Here is a 15199-nt window from a genome sequence, read left to right on the forward strand (position 1 = left end):
GTCAAACTCAAATAGATTGCGCACCTTCCCCATTCTACACATGAACATGCACACTGATACTACATGCACCTTGCATGTGTCTGACTAGCAGTCATTCCTTATCAGGTGACACTGCTATCCCCTGGATGGGTTTCTATCGATAGTAGGTTGGTGGTCATAATGATCAGGTTGATCAGTGTATGAGCCACACTAATTTAAAGAAACCTGTTATCCAATAAAGGATGATAACTAGTTAATCTTTTGGATAAAGTAGTTCCAGTCTCAGTCTCTCCCTCTAACTTAGCTTGCATCCTGATTCATTATATTTCTGGAATGCAGTAATTGAAATTCCATATCTTCCACTGACATAGCCACATATCTTGTGGCCATTCTCAGAGTGAGCCTACAGACTGGCCAAATGGTGCCATATATGCACCACCCTGGCAGCAATGCACCTGATGGTTGGAATCACAGATACTGATCAGTGACGAAGAGGTGTAACTTGCACTGAGCACCCCCAGTGGCAGGTACAGAAAATGCTCAAATCATTGAGTCCTTAGCCGATGTAGATTCAGCGATGACAGTACTGTGATAGCTTGTCTGCAATTTAATTTTAGCAAAGGTTGGATTCCATATCTTGTCTGAATTAAAACCACTACCACAATTTATAAAATGACTTGCCAATCAAATTTACTCACATCTGCAAGGTATACTTGGTGGTATACCATGTGGAGCATATAATGCCACTCTAAGCACAGTCATCAGTCTCTTGGCTCACTTTGAGGATGGTCACAAGATATGTGACTGTAATGTCAGTGGAAGAGATTCCAGAAATAAAGGGTGTTTCATAAAGAATGACCACATTTCAAAACACCATATTTACTGATAAAAACATACTACAAACATGGGCTATATTACAAAATACTCACAAAATCTTTAAGTTTTGAGCTATGCTATTACAAATGCCCTGCGTCCACCACCACCAGCATGAACAACATCTGGACAATAGCTAAATTCATCATAAACATTTCACAATGTATTTACTTTTACTTCTTCTATGTCATGAGGTAAAGGGGAAATGAACACACTTTCCTTCACATATCTCCACAAGAAAAAATTGACTATTTTGGAGAACAAGAATGCAGGATAGTGTCTCATGGTTGTGTGTGCCCTTTCCAGCTCTAAAGCAGAGTGTCATTCAGAAACTGATGTATGTTGTTGTGCCAGTGCGATGGCGCGCCATCCAGTTGGAAAACGAAGTCATCGGAACCCTCCTGAAGTTACAGAAAAAGACAATTCTGGAGTGTTTGAAGATAGCTCATTTCAGTCATTGTGTTTTCCTCAAAAAAGAAAGAACAGTACAATTTTTTACGAGAAATGGAAAAAAAAAGTTCATCTTAGGTGAGTCTCTTTTGTGTTCAATAATGTCACGAGGGTTCTGGGGTCCCCATATGTGCATGTTATGTCAGTTTACTTTATCGCTAACACGAAATGTTGCTTCATCACTGAAAATTAACCATGGCAGAAACTTTATCATCCTACATGTCCTCTAGCAGAGCACTGTTGAAGTCAACCTATTTCCTTTTAGCACCAAACTGAGGATCTTGCACTAATTGCAGTCTGCATGGTTTGTAGACCAAATGACACCTTAACGCTCGCCAGACAGTCATATGAGGTGTTGCTAGTTCTCTGCTTGCATGGCGAGTAGACTTTCGAGGACTACACTCAAACATTTGCAGAATTTTTCCTACATGTCATCAGAAATGTAAGGTCAACTTGGATTCTTACCGTTGCACAAGCATCCTGTCTCTTCAAATTGTACCAATGGGTGCAGGTGGATTAATGCCAAAATGCTGACAAAAAGCAAGCTGGACTGAGATCAATGACTCACTCTTTGCAAATTGCAGCAAGCAAAACACCTTCTGTTGAGTGGACACCGTCTTTCTTCTGACTGACTGCAAACTGAGACAATGCACTGACCGACATCTAATGCCAATTTCCTGAAACTCTAGGCCATGCCCATTCAAACAACACACATTTCCTTGCTGACACATACCATGTTTTGTAATTATTACTGTCCAAAATCTGGTCATTCTTTTTCAAACACCCTGTATAATGGATTATTCATTACACCATGAACAACTAAAAATGTACTTGTTCGTATCCTTTTACATGCCTGTCTACTGCTTAACACCTCTTCTATGTGATGAGTAGCCACCTCATATACATAATTAGTTGATGGAGAATACAGAATGTTTGGAAGGTAAGAGACTGGTGGAAGTAAAGCTGTGAGGACGGGGCGCGAGTTGTGCCTGCGTAGCTCAGATGGTAGAGCCCTTGCCTGCGAAAGGCAAAGGTCCCGAGTTGGAGTCTTGGGCTGGCACATAGTTTTAATCTGCCAGGAAGTTTCAAGTTTCAATACAGAATGTGTTTCTACTTATTAATCATTAAAATAGCAAATTTAGAATGCCACAGCTAAACTGCTAGCATTTGTACCTTCGATCCAAAAGAGGGAGTACTCTGAGGGATATTTTTTTCTAGAAGCTAAGCATTATTCTGTCTCTGGCTCAATACTAGGCACCTCTTCTGTTAAATAATAGAATAAAATGTATGGGTACTGAAACACAGGAAAAACAACCTGAAACCAGGGGTTAGGAGCTGAACAAGATGCTGGAGAGCATTTGGCAATAACCATGGACTAAAAGTATAGATTCAAATAACCAAGCCCAAATAACAAACACGCCCTGAAAAATCACAGGATGCAGACTGCAACCAAAAATGAAAAATAGTAAATGTAGAAAAATGCAAGCTGTTTTACTGTCATTAGCACCTTGTTTATAAGCCTACACAGTGTTCAACAGTTATTGTATATGCTGAGTGCATCTTTCTTCAGATCTCAGTAAGTTGCTAAAGAATCAGGTAGTATTCTTTCCTTCTATTTCAGATATTTCATCACAGATAATGCTCATATTGGTTTCTCATTTCTTGCTTAATGTTTGAAACTTGATAATACAAGGAAATTACATTTTCAGACAATTTGTACACAAGTGATTACAAAATAAATCTTTATGTATTCTATCAAAACAAAACAGTTGACTGTATGGAAAATAAATGTTGCAAAAACCTCACACATTACATAACAGACAAGATCATTCATTAGATCTCCATCACATATTTTGCATCCCAGGGGAGACCAATGAAGAATTATTCCCCTCCCTCAGCAAGCAGGTGGGAGAACAACACGTTTCTCATTTATTTTTATAAATACAAAGCACGAGTTTCACAACATAAGGTCAGTTCTTTCACATTTCTCCATATAGTTTCTGTTTCTCTGCTGCAGGATAATCTGCAAGATGGCATTGAAAGACAGTAGCAAAAGCAGTAAGGAAATAAGGTACCACTTCCTCAATCTCAACTTTTCGTTTTAACTGTTGAGATAATGAGGTTACTTCACAGCCTTCAAGTCCACAAGGAATAATGTGCTTAAACCAGTCCAAATCTACACAGCAATTGAGTGCTAGTCCATGTGTTGTAACTTGACGACTTGCTCGTACCCCAATAGCACAAATTTTCGCATTACCAAGCCAGACGCCAGTGTATGGTGCAGGCCTCGCTTCGACATTTTGTAGTGCAAATCCATTACTGATTGTGTGTATTACAGTATTCTCCAACCTAGACACATATGATCGTAAACCTCCTTTCCAAAAGCGGAGATTAAGCACAGGATAAGCTACCATCTGACCTGGTCCATGAAATGTAACCAAGCCTCCACGATCCACTACATGGAATTCTGCACCCAGTGCACAGAGACGTGACTGATCTTGAGCATACTCCTCCCTCTTCCGGATGCCAATGGTATACACTGGTGGATGTTCAACAAGAATTAATGTACCAGCAAGCTGAGGATTGCCATTTATGTGTTCTTTTGCCAGTATTCTCTGTAGATGACAGGCACGACCATAAGTCATTGGTCCCACCTGAAGTACCCTTATCACTGGTGTTATCATCCCAAAACAAACAATGGCCTGAAGCAACAGATAATCATTAAATAAATATCAGCACATTTATGGAACAGTGTTATTAGACTTAACATACAATGTTATGATTGGATAACACTAGTTTAAGAAGGGGCAAACCCAAAATTGCGCTTCAAGAAAATGCTTATAACATCTAAGATAACTTAACTACTTTTAGCACTGGCAATAAAAGATACTTTGTGCATATATGTGGAAAGTTTTACAACTATTGTTTTTCTACATTTTCTGTTACATAAAAGAACACATTCAAAGTACAAGTGTTCCTCGGCTGTTGACAAAAGAAACTTTATACTGCAGACATAGTTCAGTTCAGAACAAAGATATTAATGTTTCCTTACAAATTGAGCTGAAGGAATAGCATAAATTTAAATACCATAAAAATATGGGTTGTGCTTTTAGGGGGGTGCCATGGGATCAGTAATAATAATAATAATAATAATAATAATAATAATAATGTTGTGACAAGGGCTTCCCGGTGGGTAGACCATTCGCCTGGTGCAAGCCTTTCGATTTGACGCCACTTCGGCGACTTGCACGTCGAATGGGATCAGTGTAACCATTCTAGATTCTAATATTTTACTGTATGCATCGCTTCTGCATAATCTTTCACTGATTGTATTAGTGTATCCTGAAATATTATTAAATTCTGAACATTTGTGAGAGCCATGATAAATCGTACTACTATCGTCAACTGTAGGAATAAACTTAAATTGTGCTCCTTTAGAAATTTTGGCAACAGTAGGCCTATCCTCATTCAAATACTATTGTTCCCCAATGTCTTTGTATAATTATGTGAGAAACAGATTTATCTATGAGAATTTTTGGACACTTACAAGAGTATATTTTTGAAAACTGTTGTAAGTTACAGGTGTTGTGGATAACTTATTTCATAGCAAATCAGCATTTGTGATTTACAGTTACTGTCACAGAATAGTTCACCCAGAATTTCCGTGTATATCTGTGCAAATAAACATGCATTTCTGAGAATTTTCAGAAGTTACCATTGTCATATGGGTATGCTATTTCGCAGTAAATCAGCAATTTAGATATAGTTACTGTGACATATTATGACTAACGTATTGTGTTACATCTGTTTTTCCCTTTCAAGTGGCATGTATATTATCTACATTTACTGTAACTTAACGCTGTTTTTGAGTTTCTTGGCGACTACATACTCAAAAAGTTTTAGGAATCTAGAAATTTCTATCACGTTTTTCTGTTGTCTTAATGGAAATCTCATTTTGTGTACTAATTGTTTCAGTTCTTAAAGGTAGTTAGTAATAGTTTTCACTCAACAGTTTAAAAGATAATCTGCAGGCTTAATTTAAAGGTATTTACCCAGTGTCCTGGTTGGTTGGTTGGTTGGTTTTGAGGAAGGAGACCAGACAGCGAGGTCATCGGTCTCATCGGGTTAGGGAAGGACGGGGAAGGAAGTCGGCCGTGCCCTTTTTGAAAGGAACCATCCCGGCATTTGCCTGGAGCGATTTAGGGAAATCACGGAAAACCTAAATCAGGATGGCCGGACGCGGGATTGAACCGTCGTCCTCCCGAATGCGAGTCCAGTGTCTAACCACTGCGCCACCTCGCTCGGTTTCCCAGTGTCCTGGAAAACACTGCACCATCCACAATGCAGGCTCACTGAATGCCATGCTCGAACATGTGATGAGTTAGCTGAAATTTGTAAGCAGCTGGAAATTGCTCTTACTACTGTCAAATGATTGGCAGCTGCTGCAAACTGGTATGTTGGGACAGCTTACAGGAGTCAATTTACCAGAGGTACCTCGTGTACTATCCTCTCCTGCGGATCCTGTCTCCTTTGCAGGAAGTGTGGGATCTGTCATTACTCATCCACTTGACTGTGTGGTATGCAAGTAGTAGCATCATCCACAGGGTGGACAGAAACTGTGAGGACTGAGGGTGTTATACCGATCTGAAACTAACTCAGTGGGACTCACTTCACCTGTTGGGAAACCTGCTTTGTCTTGGGTCAAGAGCAAGAAAATCTATTAATCGTCGGCCATTCAAATGTACAGCAAATAATGGTATTCCTAAGAGAAATGGCAGCAAGGAACAGAAAGCAACACCAGTTGCACCCAGTGTGTATGCCTGGAGGCCTCAGTCAAAATGCTGAAGAGGCTATTTCAGCAGCTGTTGAAAGAACAAAAAAATGGTTCAAATGGCTCTGAGCACTATGGGACTCAACTGCTGTGGTCATCAGTCCCCTAGAACTTAGAACTACTTAAACCTAACTAACCTAAGGACATCACACACACCCATGCCCGAGGCAGGATTCGAACCTGCGACCGTAGCAGCAGCACGGCTCCGGACTGTAGCGCCTAGAACCGCACGGCCACCGAGGCCGGCGTTGAAAGAACAGAAGGCAATCAACTGCAGACTGTGACACACATTGGAACAAGTAATGCCTGTTGTTTGCACTCCAAGGTCATGGTTGGATCATTCCAGTGACTAGCAGATAAGCCTGAGAACACCAGTCTTGCGCACCGAGTTTCAATAAAGCTTACAATTTACAGCATTGTCCCAGAACTGATAGTGGCCCCCTGATTCCAAGTCAAGTGGAAGGATTGAACCAGAGACTTTGGATGTTCTGTGAAAAGCTAGGCTGCGACTCCCAAGACTTGCACCATATGGTTGAGAACTGTAGGATCCTCCTAAATGGTTCGGGTGTGCACTACACATCAGGGACTGTTGCCTAGGTAACTGTGAGTGTGGGGTGGACGCAAGGAGTACGCTACTCTCCATACGGTCAGATAATGAAAGCTGTAGGAAACACAGGATTATGAGTGTAAGACCCGAAGGAATGCCCCTCTCCCGCAGGCAACAGTATTAAAATCTCAGTAGTTAACTGCCAAAGTATTCACAACAAAATTCCAAGAGTTTGAGGTGCTCCTGAAAAGTAGCAAAGCTCACTAGGCACATAAAGCTGTTTAAAACCTAAAGCTGGTAGCTGTGGAATTTTTGGGGAAAATTTAAGTGTATGTCGAAAGGATAGGCTAATGAAAAATGGAGGCAATATATTTGTCGCAATAGGTAAGACACAGAAATCTACCACCATAGAAATAGAAGCTGCATGTGAGATCGTTTGTTCAAGACTGGGTATCAGCGGTGGCCATAAAATTGTAACTGGATCCTTCTATCAACCACCAGTCTCACTTCCTGTTGCAACCAAAAACTTTACAGAAAACCAAGTGTGCTTCTAAGTAGGTCCCTCAAGCATACTGTAATCATTGGTGTAGGCTTTAATCATTCATCAATCAATTGAGAAAATTAGTTTTGTTAGTGGTGGGCATGACAAGGCATCCTGTGAAATTTTATTAAATGCTTTCTATGAAAAATACTTGGAACAGATACTTCAGAACCCTACTCATGATGGAAATACAGGGTGATTCTTATTAATGTTTGAATACCTCCAAAGTGATGAACATGACACCAAGATAAGTAATTCAACGTAAGACACACGGGCCACAAATGTCAGGAAATCTCCAAAAGTGGAAGACAAATGTTGAGCATGTGACTTTGCCAGATGACATACCTTATGGCACAAACAGCAGTTGCATACCTTATTTTACCAGTCAAGTAGAGTGTTCATTTTGGTGCGGCTCCTGGCCTATGTGCATGACTTTAGTGCATGGGGCTTGGGGTTCGAGTCTTGTGTCTGGCAGGCAATATTTTTCTCACTGCATTATGACAATTATGTGTGTACATTGAGGTAACATTTATTTTTTTTATTTGCCAGTCACACAGTCTTCGCTGGTTTATTGCAACGTACTGTAAAACAAATATAAGTTTCCGATTTGTGTCGTTACCAATAAATGACCTGTTTTCTTTACACAATAATGTCTGTAAACAAAAAAGGAAGGGACAAAAGGAAAGAAACACAAAATAAGAATGGCTTTTGCTTGGCTACAGCAAGGACAATTGTTCTGTAATTTCAACATTTACAACTGATCATATTTACAAAAGGTATTCAAAATTTCCATCATTTGCTTGAATGCAAGCACTACATCGCTCAATCATTCCTTCATGCACATGTTCAAAAATACCCACTGTATTTGGGGTTACCACATTGGCAATGACTATGCAGGCTGTCAGGTCCATTTGGGACTCTACTGAGGTGCTACAACCAACTCTTTCGTATGACCACAAAACAAAAAAATCTAGTGGGTTTAAATCCTGGGATCTTGCTGGCCAGCAAATTGGTCCATCGCGCCCTATCCACCTATCTGGATACACCTGATTTAAGTGCTTTCTTGTTGCAATGGCATAATGTGGTGGAGCTCTATCCTGCTATAGCCACAGGTTGCTTACTTCTGGAGGAACATCTTCAAGTGGCTCTGGTAGATCATTCCTTAAAAAGACTGAGCAATTATGGCCATTTTCATTATCAGGGAAATGAACAGTCCTATTATTTGGTTGCCTAAAATACCCGCCCATACATTAATCTTAAATTTGTCCTGGCGTCCATGCTTGTCCATTTGATGTGGATTAGCACTGGACCAATAAATGTTATTTTTGATGTTAAAGATTCCTTCATTAAATGTTGCTTTGTCAGTAAACATAACCATGGAAGTAAAGTTAGTATCCTTTTGCCATGCATGAAACAGTTCACAAAATTCTGTGCAAGGCCTTCCATCCAGCTTGTGAACTTCAGCTTTGTGGTAAGCTTTCAGGCCTTTTCCATCCCACACATGCCATACTGTTGACTGCGAAACATCCAACTGCACCACGACTTGATGTGTACTTCTTTCAGCATCCGATGTACTAGTGCCAAAGCAGCTACCTCAATTTGGTTTCTTACACATGGATGAGGCCCAAAATTACCACACCTCCAAGATATTGGAAGGTTGAAGATAACGATAAACATCCACGTGTGACGGGAAAATCTTGAAATACAGTATCAGTGGAAAAGTTGTGATGACATTTATGTTTAAACATTCGAAACAAAAAAAGTTTTAAGCTATTGTATGTATTTACAAAACATACTTTATAAGCGTTCACAGTAAACCTACAAAACAAATACAACAAAGTTGAAATAATTTCATATGTCAGATTCTGTAACCTTTATTTCAGAACACAACATGTCTGATCACTGTGTTATTGCCCTCAATATATTTTTTGCCTTCAGTGTTTCCGTATACAGTGTCCTTGTTTTATGGATTCGACAATCCACAGAAGCAAATGACACATGAGAAGATAAATCATGCTATGGAAAACATTCTGCATAAATATGTCTCGCTGCAAGTGCAGTGGAATTAACAGCTTTATAATAGAGATGCATGTCTGCAAGCTCATTAAATGTAAACCAGTTCATCATAGTCCTTTATAACCACCACTACAAGTACTACCACACCACATCAGATAATGCAAGAGTGAAAACAGAGTAATCTAGAAGAGTGACTTGTAGCAGTGACCATGACTGGCAAGGGTAGGATGACCAAGTCCAGTCACTGCACGTGCAGCAAGGTACGTCATCTGGTGACATCACACGTTCATCATTTGTCATTCTCTTTGGGGTATTTCCCAACATTTGCAGTCCCATGTGTCTTATTAAATTACTTGTCTCAGAGTCATCTACATTGTTTTGCTTATTTTTATAAGTTAATAAGAAGTACGTTGTATTGTAGATCCAATGGCAACGAACAGACCTGCAGATGTCCACATCAAAATTGGTACCAGGAACAATGAAGTGGTCGTGGCAATAATTACCAAAGTACAAAGGGCAACTAAAACACATAGAAAGATATGAGAGTTCAGTAAACTAGATAAAAAAGCAGTAGCCTAGTGTCATATCTCATTGAGGAAATAGAAACTTTTAGTACAGGATAGGAGCATGTAGAGGAACTATAGCTAAAGTTTAAAGAAATAGCTGGCCACGCACTGTATAGATATGTACCCAGTAAATAAACACGATTACTACAAAATAGATGCAAAACACAGCATAGGACTATAGATAAAGAGATTCTGAGACATTGGCTGTCAAGAGAGCAATGCGTTAAGCCTTCAGTGACTACCATAGTTGAACACTGTCAATTGATCTTTCACAAAAACAACAGAAATTCTGGTCATACATAAACCTGAAGATTAGTGGCATGAAAGTTAGGGGTCAAGAGGAATGTTTGACACAAGTCGCTGGCTTTGGCCAGTGACATATTGTTAATGGCTGCTGTCACGTCACCTTTTGGTGCACATATTCACAGTTTTAAACCAATGAACGTGATACTAAAAAAAAACACGGTTGTGGTGACTGACTTGATCTGTACCTTAGCCCATTTGAAAAAACACCAATAACACCACTTTATAGTCACCATATTGTTTACGATGTTTGTTGCACATTTCCTATGTCAATGGTCAAAGCCGATGACTCGTACTGAACATTCCTCTACATCCAAAGTTAGTGTCAAGTCACTCAAAGATGAGACAGAAACTGAAATTGAGGGTGGCACAACAAAAGCTCAAATACTTAACTGTGTTTTCATGTTTCTTTACGAAGGAAAAACCAGGAGAACTGTCCTGATTTAATCCTCATACAACTGAAAAGATGAGTGAAAAAAGTATTGGTCTCAGTGGTGTTGAGAAACAGCTGAAATAGTTAAACATAGATCCAGAGCACGGTGGAATCCTTATCAGATTAAATTTGTGGTCAAGTTAGCCCCCCCCCCCTTCTTTTCAACTATAATCTATTGCACACCTCGAACAAAAACCATGCCCAGTAGTTGGAAGAAAGTACAGGTCAGACCCATTTGTATGAAGGATAGTAGAAGTGATCCACAAAACCATTGTCCAATGTCTGTGACACTGGATTGTTGTAGGATCTTAAAACATATTCTGAACTCAAACAAAAAGAGGTATCTTGAACAGATTGACCTCCAACGTGGCAACCAGCAAGGATTACAGAAATATCCATCAATGGATTCCAGAAATATCCATCATGTGGAATCCAACTTGCACTTTTCTCACATGAAATATTGAAAGCTTTGGATCAAGGTAGTTATGTAGATGCAGTATTTTGCAGTTTCCAAAAAGCATTTGACTCATTTGCTTAGAAAAATGATACCTGTCTCCCTTTTTTGCTTCAATATACATGAATGAAGCAAATGTACAAAATAAATACTCAATTAGGAATTTTTCAATTTATAGAAAGTTCCAGTATGTGTCGCAAAAGTATCTACATTCACTTTATCTACAACTGAGGTCATGGAATTGATCTATTTCATTCCTCCACATTTGTTACATCTAGATACATGATATTATTACTTTAAATACTGGGTGATTCTTTGTGAAGAAGTCAGTCATTAACGGTAGGCTTTTGGCTGAACACCCAAAAGCACACCATTAACCAATCATGCTGAGAAGACCTGAGAGATCAAATTAGTCATCAATAAAACTTATGCAAAATTTGTGAACTCTGGAACAGCCTATTACATCAGCTTGGTCGTTGGAACACAACACTAAAAGACGTTTCTCTCCTCTCTGGATGCCACAGAGTTGCAGAAATTTTTGGTCAGAATAAACACTGGTGTCATAGTGATTTTACCCTTCATATTCTATTCTCTTTCTAGTGTTCAACTTCATGCAGGTTCATCTGTTATACCCAACTTTTATTTACCTCCTTAATCCTCAACCAACCTTCGAGTAACACAAATCTAACTATAGGATGAATTGTTGTAACAATGGAAGTAAGTATCCTCGTGGCAATAACATTAATCTGCTCTGATACAGATCTTCACATCCATCAGTCATTTTTAAGTGACTGCAACTAGTTACACAAAACATTTATGATTTGTGAATTTGCCAGTGCTGTGCCAGCTTTTAATCTTTCCGCATAAAGTTGACAACTGTAGCCATACTTCACACAGAATTTACCTCTGCTCCGCGTCATGCTGTAAGGAGCTTCCACTAATTTCTTAGTTCTCCCAATGTGTAATCACAATCTTTTTTGAAAGCAACAAGGAAAATGTTTAGACAGTAATAGATAAACATTATATAACTTTACAAAACAACATACATATTCTCCTCAGTTGCTGTTTACAATCAATAATAGCTTGCAATGATGCACTTTGGCAGCACTCTGCCAGCTTCAGGTGCTCATATTAGACTGATACATTATTCTGTCTGATTCACACTTTGTCACCCATTGTTGCTGCTGGATGATGCAGTCAGGTAATGTCACAAATTGTTGTTGCCAATATTGTGAGCATACCTAAATACTGATTCACACTTTTTCTTTACACAAATATTTATACTAGTGCAGCAATTCCACCATGTGTTCAGTAGGAAGTTGAAGTAAGCCAGCAGCCTTTAGTAGATATTACAGCCTGAAAAATATTTTCTTAGTTGAAATGTTTATTTTCTCCCTCATGCAAAGTATGAACTTATCATGAAGTTTAAAAGGGGATACACTAGCCTACTTTTAAATGAAACCACAGCTGTTGAAGGTAATAGGGTAGTTTAAGGATTCCAGACAAATAAAATATCAGCAGTCTATATAAGTTAACGATGGGAATCAGCACTTGGCCCAAATCTATATAAAAAAAACTATAGCCTATTACTAACTGTGATCATGGTAACATCTTTGCAGGCTATGTTTCTGAAACCTCTTATCTATGAAAGTGCATTTCAGCATTACTAATAAAACAATACCCAGGTTCTTACATAAAATATTGATATAAATTAGCATGTACGGAGAACATCGCAAGTAAAATTTTTAACATTAGGGGTAGCTGGAAACCTGCACATCCGTTATCTTGAGCAAAATGTTATCACCTGTACAATCTCTTATTTGCCCATTCAGGAAAACAATACAACGATGCGCCGGTACTTTCATTTGCATAGTTCCACTGACTAATTTTTTGATAATTAAAGTGAACTAGACACGCTGTGGGTGCCCCTGATGCATAAATATCACGTACAGCTGCGCCAAAACCGCAGTGGAACCATCCCATTTACCAGCAACTACACAAATTTCACAAAGGAAACAAGTAATATGTGGATTAAGTGGTGTTCAAAGAGGTGTGTAGAACTCAAAAAGTGTTCTTTAATTTGATACCACAAGGTTAGAAACCTATTATTTGGTACTGACACTTTAAGTGAAAAGTATTTTTTCGATGAATTCCAAGTCTCTGCAAAATTAATCTACGTCTGTCTATTTCTGCTCATTTAAAATTTAATTTCTTCATTGTCAATACAGAATCAACAGAGCTATTAATAATTTTATTCCTGTAGTTCATATCGTCAGCCACAAATAAATAACACACCACTCAAAAGTTAAAAAAGAAAGTAAACGTGGAGTCGCCTTTGGCACTGCCTGTTGTGCATGCTATTGTCCATACATCTTAACGCGCATGACCCATGAACGGCTGTTGTAAACTAATACGCACGAACGCACGGTGTATATCTATTATCTATGTAGATATTATCTACAGAGTACAGTTATTCTGCTCCCTGTAGGCCTGGCCAAGGAACATAGAATAAAAAGGGCCTGCCAATGTCCCCACCACACCGTAATAGCGCTAAAAGCGACCAATGAAATGTCAGGACTGGAGGCCAATCGAAAATCGCTGTTACACCCGCGTGCAGGTTTAAATTAGTATACTGTGTTACACGTGCCTAGTATTCTCGCTTTGGTTTTGCCTGTTTAAAACTCACAGCAAATCCAGTTTATGCTGTACTCTTAGGTTCCTGCCTAATCCCACCCTCTGAAATCGCGGCACATTTGGAAATAAAAGTTAAGTATTTGTGACAAGCGAGGAATATAAACGTCATTTCTGCAATTTTAGCTGATACATTTTCATGGGCCACACAAATTACATATTGCCGACAGTATATCCCGACAATATTGTCCGGCAACATTGCGGCCACTCGAATCGCAGCCAGATTTACTACAATATTATTCGCCACTATTGCCCAGCAACATTTGCGACAATACATTGCCGACCCAAAAATATGTGGGAAGACAGCATAAACAGTTACGCACAGTGCAGTAGTTGGTGAGTGGCAGCCAAAGGTTGAGCATCGCTCCTCTAACTAGAGCACTGTCAGCCATAGGCCCTCACTTGCACGGGAGTACAAACAGAAGTGTTTTCCGGCTTTGTTTTTCTTAAAACATTGACGGGCACTTGCATCGAGGTCTTAGCAAAACGGCACTTGGGAAGTTTTGCATGGCGCCGCCTGACAGCACAATTGTTGTGTCTTCTCGTCGAGGTGGTATGTCGATGTTGGGTGGTGCCTTGGGGACGCGGCGGTCTCTTTCCGCTGACAACACAATGCGCGTTTTCTTGTTGCCGCGGGCCGCACCGTCGGCCGTTTCGAGCGCTTCGGCTACCGCAGAGTTAGTCTCTGCCCCCCCCCCCCCCCCCAAGAATAGGGAAAAAGTTGGCCAGGACCTGGAAGCAGGCCGCCGAACCACAGAAAGGTTTTCCGCCGCCTCCGTCCAGAATTCCGCGTCTACCATCGTTCTCTTAGGGTCAGCAATGCAACCGGAAATTCCAACGGTGACAACAAAAGTTGCAACTGACAATCACCTGGCAGCAGCCCCCCTTTCCGCTCCTGACATGGGAAACAAACTCAAAACACGAACAAACAAATACATTGTCAGTATTTGCGATCCCCCCCCCCCCCTCCCTCCCCTCTCCATAGCCCGCTCCTGCTTGACAGCTCCCGAAATTGCCTCGCCGAACACATCTTCAACCTAAGTGGCAAGCAGAAGTCCCGTCAACCGACCAAAATCCTTCCCAAACCCGCAACTGCTACACAACCCCCTACCCGATCTCAATTCCTCAAATCCCCCCCACTCAAGTCCACCTCATCCAAACTGCGGTGTGCAAGGAAGGACAGGAAGGAGAAGCACTCCCAGGAAAAGAAACACTCCACCACCCCCACCCCAACCACCCCCTGTGAGGAAACTGCGCCCCCGACAGCACCTGTCGTCGCCCTGAGAGGGGACCAGGAAACAACTGCACTGGAATGGTACCATGTAACCGGGCAAGACTCAGATGGTTTCGTGCTGGCGAAGAAAACCTTTCGCCAGCTGAGGCTTCCGGCTGCTCGGGGAGTGGAACCCATCCCGAACAGGTTTCAGGCAGTGGCTGATGAGCCAGAGACATCACATGACACAACACAAACACAAAATCGCGTCACCCACTACCTACCTCCGATTGTCGCAGAGT

General features: G+C 40.4%; 1 protein-coding gene across 4 annotated transcripts; it reads right to left on the reverse strand.

The window, feature by feature from the left end:
- Positions 1-842: 842 nt before the first annotated feature.
- On the reverse strand, positions 843-13483 carry LOC126262635 (putative lipoyltransferase 2, mitochondrial). Of its 4 annotated transcripts, none has more exons than XM_049959394.1 (2): positions 13114-13483; positions 843-4004 (listed from the first exon to the last, which is right to left on the reverse strand). In XM_049959394.1, exon 2 carries the CDS (start codon positions 3984-3986, stop codon positions 3282-3284), a length of 705 nt encoding a protein of 234 aa, XP_049815351.1. In that variant the 5' UTR covers positions 3987-4004; positions 13114-13483; the 3' UTR covers positions 843-3281. The 4 variants fall into 4 exon arrangements, with proteins under 4 accessions (XP_049815351.1, XP_049815352.1, XP_049815350.1 ...); XM_049959395.1 differs by lacking the exon at positions 13114-13483 and adding an exon at positions 12798-12989; XM_049959393.1 differs by lacking the exon at positions 13114-13483 and adding an exon at positions 12040-12234.
- Between the last annotated feature and the right edge of the window lie 1716 nt (positions 13484-15199).

Source organism: Schistocerca nitens, chromosome 6 (assembly GCF_023898315.1).
Source record: "Schistocerca nitens isolate TAMUIC-IGC-003100 chromosome 6, iqSchNite1.1, whole genome shotgun sequence".
Taxonomy (NCBI): domain Eukaryota; kingdom Metazoa; phylum Arthropoda; class Insecta; order Orthoptera; family Acrididae; genus Schistocerca; species Schistocerca nitens.

Bases quoted from the DNA above. Each gene is read 5' to 3' on its own strand.
- LOC126262635 (XM_049959394.1), bottom strand. From the start codon at position 3,986: ATGATAACACCAGTGATAAGGGTACTTCAGGTGGGACCAATGACTTAT.